The sequence below is a fragment of the Loxodonta africana genome, chromosome 24, assembly GCF_030014295.1.
Source record: "Loxodonta africana isolate mLoxAfr1 chromosome 24, mLoxAfr1.hap2, whole genome shotgun sequence".
Classification (NCBI taxonomy): domain Eukaryota; kingdom Metazoa; phylum Chordata; class Mammalia; order Proboscidea; family Elephantidae; genus Loxodonta; species Loxodonta africana.
Window position 1 is genome coordinate 16,380,075 of NC_087365.1, and position 15,449 is coordinate 16,395,523.

The 15,449-nt window shown below is 40.8% G+C and overlaps 1 protein-coding gene across 1 annotated transcript in view; it reads right to left on the reverse strand.

The window, feature by feature from the left end:
• Window positions 1-14,989, reverse strand: part of SPTLC3 (serine palmitoyltransferase long chain base subunit 3) — a 179,058-nt gene extending 164,069 nt beyond the window's left edge. Inside the window, 1 exon segment of the mRNA XM_003411470.4 lies at window positions 14,302-14,989. Coding sequence (XP_003411518.3) covers window positions 14,302-14,418 — 117 coding nt within the window. The 5' untranslated portion in view covers window positions 14,419-14,989.
• Window positions 14,990-15,449: the final 460 nt, after the last annotated feature.

The following is a 15,449-nucleotide window of genomic DNA, read 5'->3' on the forward strand; positions in this document are numbered from 1 at the left end:
TTGTTATACTTGATCCCATCGTTGCAGCCACTGTGTCAATCCATCTCCTTGAGGGTCTTCCTCTTCTTCACTGACCATCTACTTTACCCAGCATGATGTCCTTCCCCAAGGACTAGTTCCTCCTGATAACTTGCCCAAAATACGTGATACAAAGTCTCACCATTCTTGTTTCTAAGGAGTATTCTGGCTGTACTTCTTCCAAGACAGATTTGTTCATTCTTCTAGTAGTCCATGGTCTATTCAATATTCTTCACCAACACCATAACTTAAATGCATCAATTCTTCTTTGGTCTTTCTTATTCATTGTCTAGCTTTCATATACATATGAGGTGACTACAAATACCATGACTTGGCCAGGCACACCTTAGTCCTCAAAGTGACATCTTTGCTTTTTAATACTTTAAAGAGGTCTTTTGTATCAGATTTGACCAATTCAATACATTGTTCGATTTCTTGACTGCTTCTTTTATGGCGTTGATTGTGGATCCAATAAAATGAAATCCTTGACAACTTTAATCTTTTCTCCATTTATCGTGATGTTGTTTATTGGTCCAATCGTGAGGATTTTTTTTTTTTTTTTTTTTATGTTGAGTTCAATCCCTACTGTAGGCTGTGGTCTCTGATCTTCATCAGTAAGTGCTTCAAGTCCTCTTCACTTTCAGCAAGGAAGGTTGTATCATTTGCATATCACAGGTTGTTAACGAGTCTTCCTCCAATCCTGATGCTGTGTTCTTCTCAGCTTCTTGGCATACAGATTGAATAGGTATGGTGAAAGGACTCAACCCTGATACAGGCCTTTCCTGACTTTAACCACTCAATATCCCCTTGTTCTGTACAAATGACTGCCTCTTGGCCTACATACAGGTTCTTTATGAGCACAATTAAGTGTTCTGGAATTCCCATTCGTCATGTTATCAATAATCTGTTATGATCCGGACAGTCGAATACCTTTGCATAGCCAGTAAAATACAGGTAACCATGTTTCTGGCATTTTATGCTTTCAGCCAAGATCCAGCTGACATCAGCAATGATGTCCCATATTCCACATCCCCTTCTGAATTTGGCTTGAACTTCTAGCTGTTCCCTGTCAATGTACTGCTGCATTTACTTTTGAATGATCTTCAGCAAAATACATTAGTAATAGCCCTTGTTTATGGAGAATTTTCTCTGGTGCCTGGTACCAATCTAACACTTTATATGTACTTTCTTATTTACTTCTCACAACAGCCCTATCAGGTAGGCACTACTATTATTCCCATCTTCCAGAGGAGGAAACTGAAGCACAAAGATATTAAGCTACTTGCTCAAGGTCACAGAGCTATCAGTGTGAAGCTGAGATTCAAGACCAGGCAGTATGAAGATAAGGCTGTGCTTCCAACTTCCATGTGATGATTCGATTTATTAGGGAGGCAGGGCTGTGAGGCCTACCTAGAGGTATGCGATATTGGTGGTGTTGTTAGCTGTCACCGAGTCACTCTTGAATCATGGAGACCCTATGTACAACAGGATGAAACACTGCTCGGTCCTGCACCATCCACATGATCAATTGTGGATAGGACTATTGTGATCCATAGGGTTTTCAATGACTTATTTTTGAAGTAGATTGACAAACTAGTCCATCTTAGTCTGGAAGTGCAGCTAAAACCTGTTTAGCATCATAGCAAGACACAAGCCTCTACTGACAGACAGGCAGCGGCTATGCACGAGGTTCATTGGCCAGGAATTGAATCTAGGCCTCCCACATGGTGGTCGAGAATTCTATCACTGATGTACCAATGTCCCCACTTATATGATGTTAGGAGTCATAAAATCCTGGCTCTACTATTTGCCAGCTATGTGAGTGATAATCTGATCTCTTCAAAATTTTCCGTCTGTATAAAATTTGAAAGCATGTTGTGAGAACAAACAGTAATACTCCCAAAAGGGCAAACACATTGTAGGTCCTCACATATGGTAGTGCAGTGTGATGAATTAGTATGGTTTTTCTTGCAATGGTCTTGTAGCTCTCACCCAGGTGGTCGGGCAGGGATGTGAAAATAAGATAATCGTGGCCCACCAAAGGGATTGGTCAGTTTTGCCTTAAAAGAGAGCCAATTCCAGTGCAGAGAGAAGAGTCCACCACCACCAAGAAAGGAGAGACCAGGAGGAGAGAACTGGCAACAGAGACCTAGCAGCAGGAGATGGTGTGGTGGGCTTCCTGGCCCATGGAGAGAGAAAGCTAAGTGCCTTTGGGCAGAGGCCGAGGGCCAGGAAGAGGCATGCCAAACCACTAAGAGAATTATAGCCTAGACAAGTTGACAGCTGGGGAGAGACTGTCCTAATGACGGAATTGTAACTGTTACTTCCCTTATAATAAACCCCATAACTGTGAGTATGGTTTTTGAGTTCTCTGTGGCCATTGCAGTGAATTATCAAACCCGGCAGAGAAGTAGAGAGTGCCGTGTGAGGGACAGCTGGTGTCAGAATTAGTAAAGATGGCGGAGAGAGGAGGCTTGTCTGGGCTTGTCCGGCCTCTGCCCCATGGGAGCCAGCCTTGCACCATACCATCTTGGTTCTTCTTCCCCTTGTAGGGTTGGAGAAGGTCAGATGCTCCTTCCATGTTGTTTTTATAGGTAGCAATCATTAACTGAAATTATTATTCATTTCTCTGACATGGTCTTCTGTGGTACACAAAAAATGAAAGCTCTATACATGTGAATATGGAATATACCATGGACTGCCAGAAGAACAAATAAATCTGTCTTGAAAGAAGTACAGCCATAATGCTCCTTAGAAGCAAAGATGGCAAGACTTCACTTTATGTACATTGGATATGTTATTGGGAGGAACTAGTCCCTGGAGAAGGACAGCATGCTTGTTAGAGGGTCAGCAAAGAAGAGGAAGACCCTGAATGAGATGGATTGACACAGTGGCTAAAACAATGAGCTTAAATATAGTAATGATTGTGAGGATGGTACAGGACAGGGCAGTGCTTCGTTTTGTTATACATAGGGTTGCTATGAGTAGGAATTGACAGCACGTAACAACAGCATACATGTGGCTCTTATTTTGGGATATAGGAAAGGGGGTGCCTTTCCTTCTGACATGAAATAAATGTAATTTTGCAATATCAATTTTGAAATTGAGACGAAAGAAATTTGCAACAGCAGGTACCATTTTAAGAGTCATTAAATATTGTAGACCCTGGTCATTGCTTTAACAGGCTGAGGTTTCAAAAGTATAACTTCCCAGAAAGGGCAATGGGCTATGTATCAAGAGACTGGGGAACTCACATTGGCTGTATGAGGTAGTCATCTAGCTTTGCTGAGCCCCATGTCCAAAAAGATGGGATGGAGTGGAACTGTAAGCATTGCTAAAGTCCCTTCTGAAAATAAAAAGAAAAATGGCTCTTGACCTGTTTGCATTTACAGATGCACAACCGGGAAACTCTCCACTTGGCATCCTTCCAGTGTGCCCTTCTTTACCTCTTTAGACACTAATTCACATGCAGCCAGTTCTCTTATCCAAGCTTTAAACTCCCACTGCTGAGTGAGCAGTATTATAGTACCTTTCCATAGTCGATAACTATATTATGAAACCCTTTCCAACAAGATCAATCAAAAGGCAGTAGAGATCAAAACTCATTGAATGATATAATGTAGATTTGTCCATTTCATTATATGTAAATTAAAAAAAAAACTATCAACGATCACTGACATCTAGTTAATGATGTGCATGCTGAAAGATTTAGGGGAGAAGGGTACTGATTCTACAGCTTTCTTTGAAATGCATAATACATACTGATTGGTGGATGGATAGAAGGATGGATGGATGGACAGACATATAATAAAACAAGTACAGCAAAATGTTGACCAGCCTCTGTTATAACTAAAGGTGTGGTCTTAGGCAAGTTTATCTAACTTTTGTGTGACCTATTTCATGTCTTAGTCTGGATTCTCTAGAGAAGCAAAACCAGTGGAGCATATATAGATATACATAGAGAGAAAGACCTACTTGAAGGAAATGGCTCATGCAATTGTGAGGAAATGACTCATGCGATTGTTGGGACTACCCAATGACTAGCAAGTCTCAAATCCCTTGGTCAGGTAATAGGCTAAAGACCTCTGCTGGCTCACATGGTGGCAGAGACTGACAAACCCAAAATCTGTAGGTCAGGCAGCAGGCTGGAGGCCTCTACAGAGATTTCTGCAGCCTTATGTCCCAGGAACCGCAGGTCAGGTGATGAGAAGAGTATAGGGCTGAGAACGAGAGCGAGAGCAAGCTTTGCTCAAGCATCCATTTACATACTGGAGGCAGGTCCCACCCCCAAAGAAGCTCACCTTTCAACTGATTGACTGTTCGCATCAAATCACAAAATGCAAGTGATTATATAGTGTCTGCCAAACCACTGAGAGAATTACAGCCTAGCCAAGTTGACATGTAACGTTAACCATCACATTTCCTTATCTAGAAGATGGGAATAGTAACAGTATCTACTTTATAAGGTGGTTGTGAGGGTCAAATGAGTTAATATTTGTAAAGTTCTAAGCATACAGTGTGATGCAAAAGTTTGTTCAACAAACTTGTAAAAATCATTTCATAAACTGGGTCATGGGTAAGAAATCAGACCATACTGACTTCCATGAGCATAATCATAAACAGGCCTGCACACCCTGGGGTATTAGTCATTTCCCTCTAAAACACGCATATTTCATCTCCAGCTAAGAGGCAGCAGGAATTGTCAGGATGAATCGATAGCATTTAATTTCCATTTTCGTTTTCATCAAAAAATTTCACTTGCCTAATTATATGTAAAATCTGGATATCAATATAAAATCGTGTCACTACCTGGTCACACGAAGTAATCTAATGACTCCTCAGTTGCCTTCGAGTTAACCCCGTGTGTGTCAGAGTAGAACTGTGCTTCACCTGGCTATCAATAGCTGACTTTTTGGAAGTAGATTGCTAGGCCTTTCTTCCAAGGTCCCTCTGGATGGACTCAAATCTCCAACCTTTCTGTTAGCAGCTGAGTGCGTTAACTGTACCACCCAGCAATTTAGTGATTTTTCAAAAGGACACAGTGGAGAGTAGCCATGTTCTCCAACAAAGGCTAGGAAACTAGTAAATTAACACAAGTTTCTGTACTTTGAAGTCTACAGAGAAGCCTGTGGATTGCATAGGAGCTTTTTTTTTTGTCATTTAAAGAACTAGGTATATGGACAACAAATGGTAGTTTAAATAACAAACAAACAAAACAAAACAAAAAATAGGCTTATATGAGAGCTCTCCCAGACAACAAGTACCTGGTGGTGTTTATTCATTCCACAAATATTACTGAGTATCTACTTACTATGTGCCAGTCTAAGTGCTGGGGAGACAGCAGTGAACAAGGGAGAAATCTCTGTCCAAGTGGAGCTTACATCCTATATGTTGAGGCACACAAAAAGATGAAATAAATGAATATGTGCACATGGGTGTGCTCTCTCTCTCTCTCTCTGTGTAGATGATGTTAAGTGGTAAAGAAAAAAAATAAACAAGGAAAGGGGTAGGAAGTGAGCCAGTTTGCAATTTTAAATAGGACGGTGAGCCTCAGTCTCACAGACAAGGTGACACCCAAGTAAAGGCCTGAAGAAAGGGAGGGAAAGCGCCACGTGGATATTTGGGGTAGGAGTGCTCCAGGCCAAGGGAAGAAGATGTGCAAATGTCCTAAGGTGTGAGGATGCCAGGCCTTGTGAAGTACAGGTGGCTGTGGGGGTGAGGGCGAGAGGGGAAGGAGATGACTCACTTGCAGGAAAGCTGACTCACAGAGTTGTCAAGTTCATGCTGCATCTCAGCTAGGACACAGCAAGAATCCTTGGTTTCTCTCACTGTGGTCTTCTTCTTGGGACTGCTTTAGCTTCCTCCAAGCATGGCAGCTAGGCTTCAAGCTTGAGTGTTCTAAAAGGCCTGGGTTCAAACTGCAAGGCTTCTTATGGCTCAGTCTCAGAAGTCACAGAATGTCTCTTCTGTCACATTTTATTGGCCAAAAAAGTTATTAATTCCAGCCCAGATTCAAGGGGAGAGGAATTAGACTGAGTGTGTGTGGGTCTCCCCTTCTCTGTGGAAGTAGGCATACATCTCATTCCTAACAATATCTTATATTTTAGAAAGGCACGGCAGACTAGGGCATAAAAACTTGGGTTCTAGAATTGAGCAAACTTGGTTTCCAAATTTGGTTTTGCTACTTATAAGTCTCTGTTTTGTCACCTCAAAAATGGATCAGATAATAATAGTAGTACCTCACAACACATCATTTTTATAGATGATGACTCTACAGCCCTTAGAACGCCTGGCACTTGGAACTCCATATATGTTAGGGGTTGTTATAGTATTTTCTTCACTACCTCCCAAAATTTTTAACCACAGACTACACATACTTGGAGCAGATGTTCTTGATTATTGGTGGTCACAATGAAAGCAAAAGCACTCTTGAATGTCACTGATACCTTCAGCAACTGGAATTCTGTTCGGTTCTTAAAATTAGGGTCACTAGGAGTCCCTGGGTGATGCAGATGGTTAAGCTCTTGACTACTAGGAAAAGATTGGCAATTCAAACCCACCCAGAGGTGCCTCAGAAGACAGGCCTAGCAATTAGCTTCCAGAAAGTTATGGCCTTGAAAACCCTATGGACTATAGTTCTGTTCGGCACACATGGGGTTGCCATAAGTTGGAATCAACTCAATGGCACTTGGTTTGGGTTTCTTGTTTTGATTAGTATTGTTATGAGAATTAAATGAGGCAAATAATATAAAAGGACTGGAATGTAACAACTACCAAAAATATTACCTATTAGCTTTACTGTTATCAAACTGATAAAAATAACCATATTCTTTAAACTAAGTTCAACTTAATTTTGTATTATATAAACACAACCTGAGAAAATAGACTTTTATTTCTCTTCTCACAGAAACTGATACCAAAACGCTTATTTCATTTTCTTCCCTTCCATTTCTTTCCCTTTTCCTTTCCTCGCCTTTCGTGTTTCCATTTGTATTTCCTTCATTTCTTTTGCCCATTTTTTTTCTTTCTGGTTTTTGAACTCTTTTGGACTGATTTGTAAAAGCTCTTCATATATTAAGAACGCTTGCATTTTGTGACCTGAATTGTAAACATTTTCCTCTTCTGTAATCTGTCTTTTGATTATGCTCTGGTAGCAGTTTTGTTGGTTTCTTTTCTGTTCTTTTTTCTATGCAAGAAGAATTGTTTTTTATTTGGCAAAATTTTCAACCTCTTCCTTATGGCTCCTGGGTATTATGTCATAATTATCAAGACTTTCCCCTTGTAGAGAATATTTAAAACCTTACAATATTCTTTTCCTTCTACTTTTATTGATTAGTTTTACCGATTGTGAATATTAATCTGTCTATTCATGCGCCACTACCAAACCATTCTCATTCTTATGCTTTACATGGTTTAATATTTGGCAGTGCTTTTTTTTTAGTCAACCCTCATTATTCTTCTCTTTAATGATTTTTATTTGTTCTCGCTTGCTAGGTTTTGCACATAAACATTTAAGTAGTTTTGTCTGGTTCAAAAAAAAATCTTTTTTACTTACTGGGCTTACATGAAATTTATGGATTACCTTAAGCAGAATTAACATATTTTTCATCTTGAATCTGCTGACTCACAAGGATCGTATGCTTTTCCACTTATTCTAGTTTTCTTTATTGTCCCTCAGTAGCGTTTTCATATATTCTTCAGATTGATTTTCATTTTACTTGTTAAGTCTTCCCAGGCATTTCATGTCTCTCAGGATACTTTCAATGGGGTTTTTACCTCAGTTATGTTTTCTAATTGATTTTATATTTTATTGGCCTTCTCGAAGCTTTTTGCTTTTTTTATGTTTTAGATTTTTTATGTAGTTAAAATTCATGAACTTTTCTTTATGGTTTCTGCTTTTTCACTTTGGTTGAGTGCAAAGAAAAGCAAATCATGGCAAGTATAGTCAACCCTGACATACTCTTTTTCTTTTTTGCCAGCCACAGTTGGTAGGCTCTGTTTATTTTGCTTAATAACATAATCCAGTTCTCTCTGATGATTAATCCATTGGGCCGGGGCTAATCCATAAGCGTGCTTTAAAAGTCACCAGATATTCAAATCTAAATGCCCGAGAAAGCCACATCTGATCCTGCCAATTCTTCTATCAAACTTGTATCAATTACAAATATTTAAGGCTATTGCAGACACTCTTAGTGCCACACCTAGACCCCATTGTATTCTGATGACTTCTTCCTGGGGGCACCTGCGACTCAGCCCGAGGGCTTTTACGGCTACAGGAGTGTGCTCGATCCAGTTGAGCAGGCTACAGGTGCCAAGAGATTAACCTCCTTGGAAAAAATTTAAAAATTTAAAAAAGCATCCCTCAATTCCTAATGGACAGGAGTTGGTTGATAAATACCTCAGTTTTCTTGTGCCTCAACTGGGACAACTTTGAAGCATGTTCTACACAATCCCCCAGAGGTCTCCAGCAAGTCTGAGACCCAGGTGTCCATAGTGATAATCTGTTCATGAATATATTGGCTTCCTTCCCTTCTTTGTCCCATTCACTTTCCTGTCCCCCTACAGTGTTTTCTGGATTCACCTCCAAAACAAATTTCTTGCACTCAAATTACTATCTCAGGATCTATCTCTTGGGGGAACACAAACTAAAACAAAGGCGTTTCACAGTCTGGTTCCCACCTACTTTTGTAGTCTTATTGCCTGTGTCTCATCATTCAGCATCCTAGGCTTAGTCTTCCATTGCCCAAACATATCATGTTCTGATGTTTTGTATCTTTCTAAGAGCTTTCTCTCTACTTAGAATGCCTTTCTGTGCCCATGTGTGTAGAAAACTCCTACTCTGCTATCAACTCTTCAGTTGAATATCACCTTGTGGGGTGGCTTTTGCCTTCTTGGCCCAGGTCAGATGTTCCTTCCCTGAGCTCCCAAGCATGTTGCACATATCTCTATTGTGATAAACAGTTTCCAAAGATGGTCGCAACAATCTCTCTAATCTATTAAGAAGCAGAGTTTATTTTCCTTCTACTTGCATCTGGGTTGGTTATAATTGGCTTTGACAACAGAATGTGGTGGAAATGACATTTTGTGTCTTCTGATCTAGGTCTTAACAGGCCTAGCAGCTTCCTTTTTCACTCTCTTGGAAGCCAGCCATCGTGCAAAGAAGCTTGGACTACACTGACGAATAATGAGAGACCACATGGAAAGGGTGTCCTTGTAAAGGTGACACAAGCTGCACCAGATAACAGCTAGCACCAAAGCCCCAGTCAAAGGAGTGGATACTCAGTCCATTCCATCTTCAGCCAGCACCATGTGGAACAGAGATGTGTCATGTCTACCAAGCCCTACCTTAATTCCTGACTCAGAGAAACCATAAGCAATACAATAGCTATTGTTTTAAGCGATTGCATTTTGGAGTGGTTGTTACGCAGCAGTAATAACCATGATATCTATTATAATGCCGATCATTAAAACATGTAACGACTTGTATACTTGTCTGTCTTTCCCATTCAAACTGTGAGCTGCTTATGAGTGGAGATAGAATATTTTCATCTTTATGAATCCAGCATCTGAAACACAGGGATTCTTTATAACAACAAGCCCATAAAAATAGGGATTCCTCAGGGAGATCACAGAGAAGCTTGTCACGTTAGGGATTTTTTTAGGAACGGGGACTACAAAACAGAAGTTGTTACAGAATGATGGTGGGAGACAAAAGGAAGATGAAATTTTAGAGCAATTGAAAGTGATACTAAAAACTCTATTATTTTATAAATTCTCCTAATGATTGGCAAGATGACTGAACTCTATTTTAATCAGTGTGCAGCATAGGTGAGCCCCACAGTCACTGGTATTCAAAAGAACCTGTCAGGCAGCTACCACTGGGTGCAATGAAACTATCAGTCTCGGTTCTCACTCTGCAGAAGCACATACTGTCAGAGAAAAACAGAGATGGACCAGAACACTACAGGCCTTTAGGAAAACGTGGGGAAAATAGGAAACTCATCTTAAATGGTTATAGAACTAGAAAGGATCTGCATGATATCTGGTTTAGTGATTTCCCTTTATTCTGCATCTACGGAGCCCCATCTTGGTCACAGCCCTCCCTCTCACTCTCTAAGCAGGGGCCTCACTGAGTTGAGAGATGTTTCTCAAAGGTCCTATGCTCTGCCATGACTCACAGCCATTGTGTTTTCTTCCTCCTTCTTTATACTATATGACCTTCCCCATGCCCTTCACCAAGCTAATTCTTTACATTCATCTCTGGAGCTCCTTTCCCTTCTTTCTCTCATTTGCGACCAAGAATAAACTTCCCATTTTCTCTGCCATTTCAAATATCTCAAGACTCAGTTCAAGTCTTCTCTCCTCTGCAAAGCCATCAATAACCACCTCAGCCTATGGTTTACTAGAAAGTTAAGAGAATTGGCTTTGGAATAAAATGATTTAGGTTTAAATCATGACTATGCCGCTTATGATTTTGCACAAATTCCTTAATCTCTTGTATTTCTTCATCTGTACAATGGGCATGGTGTTACCACTTCATGAGGTGAAGTGCCTGGCTTGGTCCTCATGCGTAGCTTGGCATTAAGATATGTTATTTTCCTTTCCCCTCTTCAAATTTCTGAATTTCTGGTACTTAATATCTGTACCACCCATTTGTCCTCAAACTATACCAGCCTTTTGGCAGCTCTTGTCCTTATATTCATGTTAATATTATTGTCCTGCTTTTGATATAAGCTTTTCCTAATAGCTAGATTATAAACCTCTTATCTTTATATGTCACAAGGATAACAGATTATTAATAAATATTGGAGAATGACTAAATGGATAGATGGATGATAGAACAAGCAACTACTTCCTTAGGGCTCACTTTACCTGGTAATGTTATAACATTCAGAGTCAAGACTCAGTACATGCTGAATCAGACTACCAATAAACCCAGGATACTTTTATTTTTTAGGGAAGGAACCATTAGGGCAAAGGGCACAAATTGTCTTTCATCCTATAGATGATTAATTTAATCCATGAAAATGCAGACCCCATCCCATTAAAGGACTATATCCAGGGGGATGCAGTAGTAAGACTGCTAAAGACACAAGGTCTACCTCCCTTGGTTAAAAATAAGTGGGAGTGAAAAGCAATTATGTGGATAATAATTCCAAATTAATCATATGGGGATTAAGTGACTCAGTAGGAAATATTGAGTTTATGGATTAAGACACTAAGGGCACTTCTCTCTCTTAGATGTACATACTCATGAGGCAGGAGAACAAATCTCTCAGAACAATAGAGTTCTGTTACTGACTAAGCCCCCATCAGTCAGAAGTAAGAGGTAGAATGACATATTAGAAGTGAACAAAGAAAGAGACTTAATCAGTGATGAAAACCAGTTATCATTGCATCCTCAGGGCGTATGAAGTTTAAAGACAAAAAAACAAGCAATATGGTCAAGCTCCAAAAAACTCCACAAAGGAACTCTAAAAGGTTTCCAGAATGGAAATATTCTGGCCGCCTTGACAATCTTGAGGTTGGGTTATCAAGCCTTGACTCCAGGGCCAGAGTGTTGAAATCAGGCTGTGTTGAAACAAAGGGAAGGAGGGTTCCTAAGCAACTGCTTAACAGTGATGTCCATATTGTTTTTTTTTTTAATGCCAGGGAACCCTATGCTCAACAGAATCTTATAGGGTCCTTCGGTATGCAAAAGAGATAAATGTGTTGCTGTGTGGTTGCAAATAAGCTGGAAGACAAAGGGTAAGAGGATCTTGAGTGGGGAAGCCAGTGGGATTTTAGATGCCATTCCATAGCAGTCCCTGGTGGTGCAAATGATTAACATGCTGAGCTCCTAACTGAAAGGTTGGAGGGTCGAGTCCACCCCGAAGTGTCTTGAAAGAAAGACCTGGTAATCCACTGAAAAATCAGCCATCGAAAATCCTGAGGAGCACAGTTCTCCTCTGACACACATGGGGTCACCACAAGTCAAAATCAACTCAGTGGCCACTGCTGGTGGTGATCACAGGAACTGAGGTCTGGCAGAGTGTGTTTTGAAGACCGTTAGCCTAGGATATTTGCGGCCTTTTGGCTTCCAAATGAGATTAACAGCCAAGGTTTTTGGTCAAGATCTAGTTTGGTAAAAGGCCCAGAGTAAAATTGTCTAAAACTTGTGGTTGAGAATCATGATGGTGAAGACAATTCCCTTCCTATAGTGTGTGTGTGGAGTGTGGGGGAGGGAGGAAGATAGGCCCTTGTTTGCCCTGTTACACCAAGATCTCAGCAGGGTTTATTCCTTCTGAAAAATATTTTTAAGCTATGACTGAGGCTTTCAATGGAAGCCAATTTCAACTTAGCGACACCTAAATATATCCAAGCCAACAGGCTCTGGGTAGCTCTTCAGAAAGCACTGTCAGAAAAGGCAACAGCAGCCAGGACATTTTCTGCTGCTCAAAGGGAAGCCTCAATGTTCAAAGATATTTATAGTCTTACAGGAGCAATTAGTAACAAATCGTTTACCAGTTGCCATCGAGTTGGCCCTGGCTCTTGGCAACCCAATGTGTGTCCAGGGTAGAACTGTGCTCCTTAGAGTTTTCAACAGCTGATTTTTCAGAAGTAGATCGACAGGACTTTCTTCCCAGGCACCTCTGGGTGGACTCGAACTGCCATCTTTCAGTTAGCAGCTGAATGCATTAACTGTTTGCACCACTCCTGGACTCAGATGAGGCTTTAGGATCCTGGCTTTTTCCTTACTTAGAAGTGGTTGTAACCACAGTTTCTACTCGTAGGCATTAGGAAATATCGTGGCTATAAAACCAAGATAAAGTAAAGAGACAGAAGTACAGTTTTGAAGGGATCTCTGCCCAAATTAGAGCCCTCAGGATCAGAATGGTCCAGATGGCCGGTAGACAAGTGGCCAGTGATTTCCAGGTGTCGCAAGGACAAGGAACATCTTGGGTGGTGGTTGGAATCCAGACCTGGTGATTGAGTAAACAGTGGATATGACTGTGATTGTCCTCATGCAAATGACGGGAGTTGAGTGCTTTCTCTTGCATGGCCCACCAGATTTCACATACTCAGCTGGGTGATGCCAGGCCTGAGGTTTCTGGGAGACACTTCCCTGTCTAGGGTAATGCCTTTTGTTAAAAAAAAAAAAAAAAATGGTTACATTTTTGGGACCAAGGCACATTTCTGGGATCATACACAACCCAGGCTCCACAGTACCTCTCACCTCTTCCAACTGGACACGCTAATTCAATTTCTTGACTAGAACACCAGCCTCCACCAGCCCCACCTGTCCTGTGATCTTAGAACAATCTGACCTTCCCCCTGGGTGGATGCTGATTCCCCAGGATAAATGAGTGATGGAGGATAGCATGGGGTTGCCTGAGCATCTCCTTGTTTTCCAACAGTGAAGCTACCTGTTTGGCTACTTAAGTTTGTGCCTGGAGCATGTGAGCTCATCCCTGCTGCTCAGAGCAGAGCAACAGGCCATCATGTGCGAACTGGAAGGACAAGATTTGGGAAACTGCCTTTTTACAAGTACACCTTGTATATCAGACCCAGATGGCCAGGTGTACTTGTAATCCTGAGTTCTTTCTCCATACATCCCCATCAAACATTCTGTCGTAAGAGGAGCAAAAAACAAAACAAAAAACTCAAATGTCAAATGGGAAAACAAAAATCTGTTTCAAAGATGCTGTTTTGGTTCCAGTGAGCATGTCACAATGAGCCACACTTTCTGAAGTGTCTTGGAAAGAAATGCCTGTGATGTCAAGTTTCAAAGAAAGACTGGCTTAAAATCAAGCTGTAAGCTATGACAATGCTCCACTGAACACCAAAGAGAATTCACTTTTCAACCAGGGAGGCATTTCTCATGTATCAGGGGAAAATGCCTCCCATCCCGCATAATCTCAGTTCTTCTTTTTCTAATAAAGCATGCTGAATGTAGCACGTTGATGTTTCTTAGCTGAGGAATTTGTGCCTTCACAACCCTGCCCCATTAGAAGCTTGGTGGAGAAAAAAAAGCTTAGTATTTATATTTCAGGGAGTTTAAGGTTGTGTGGGTACAAGTGTTTTCTTTATTGAGTAGAAAAGGCATTCTCTCTTTAATCTGTACCTAAACTTTTTGGTACCCAAGCATTTAAAATGAACTGAAGAGTCAAAACAATAAAACACTTCATAAAAAAAAAAAAAAAAAAAAAACCTCAAAATTATGACAGGTTTCAACAGCTTTACCAAAAAATGCTGAAATATTCAGGTTATTAGAGTAAGGTGAAGGGGGTGAGTGGCTCTTACCTGGGCTTCTTTTGAGATCCCATTCCTCCTGCAGTTTCCACTATGTGAGCCATTGCTCTGTTTCTCCTGATCGTGAAGACTCCCGTTGCAAACAGCACTACCTCCGGGATTAGCCATTTGTGTGAAATGACGGAGCCCGGCAAGTTTACCTCCAGAGGATCTTGTCGAGCTTTTAGTTTTCACGTTGGCGAGGGGATGGGATAAAACACTTCTTCGGGGCTGAGCCCTTAAAAGGAAACCTACCAATCAGGCTTTTCCAGAAGAGGAGCAGCAGCCTATCTTTTTGCCAGATCTTTGAAATGAAAAACAAATGGGTACCTTTGCATTCCTCAGCTGCAAAGAGTCAGAATATGGGCTCCAAGGCAACAAACCTACTTCCAAAATATCAAATGTGGGTGCCCATGTTAGCTCCTGATGTGGACTGAAGAAACTAGTGGCAAACTGTAAGGAGGCGGGCTGGGAGGTGGAGAATCTTTTAAAGACATACACACATACTTCCACAGCCCATTCACACTCAGAATCTTCTAAGTAAGGTCAATTCTGAATTTATATCCACCTACCACATCCCCTCCCTCTCATGTCTAATTCCATTTTTTGGTTGTCAACCAAGCTGAAAGGTCAACTTTTCTTTTTGCAGAAAAATAACATTTAGAACCCACCAAACTTTAAAACCAGTGATATCATGAGGGGTACCAATCCATTAAGTATTTCAGTAAGACAGAATCTAGGAGATAGAATATTTGATTCTAGTCATGACTTCATTACTTTTACAACATGAACTTGGGAGCATCATTCGCCCTCTTCATGCCTCAGCTTCTCCATCTGTAATACAAGACAAAGAAATTTTAGTGGACTAAGTCTGAGGTTGTAGTAGGAAAATAGAATCATGACATGGGTTTGTTACTGATACAGGTGTGCGAGACAGATAGTGGTTGCAAGGTTTAGTCCAGAAACACTGCCGGTTTACTCATTAACTCTTACTCTCTAAATGCCCCGGTCATCAGGCATCTTTTTTCATCATCAAATGCAATTGTGGTGACATGGTCTGCTGGAGAATGTCAATCATTGGCAACCCATTTGAGTCCTCCAAGCTCACTCTCATGGTTCTCCTGAATCAAAATTTTAACATCAGTCACCTAAAAAAGAAA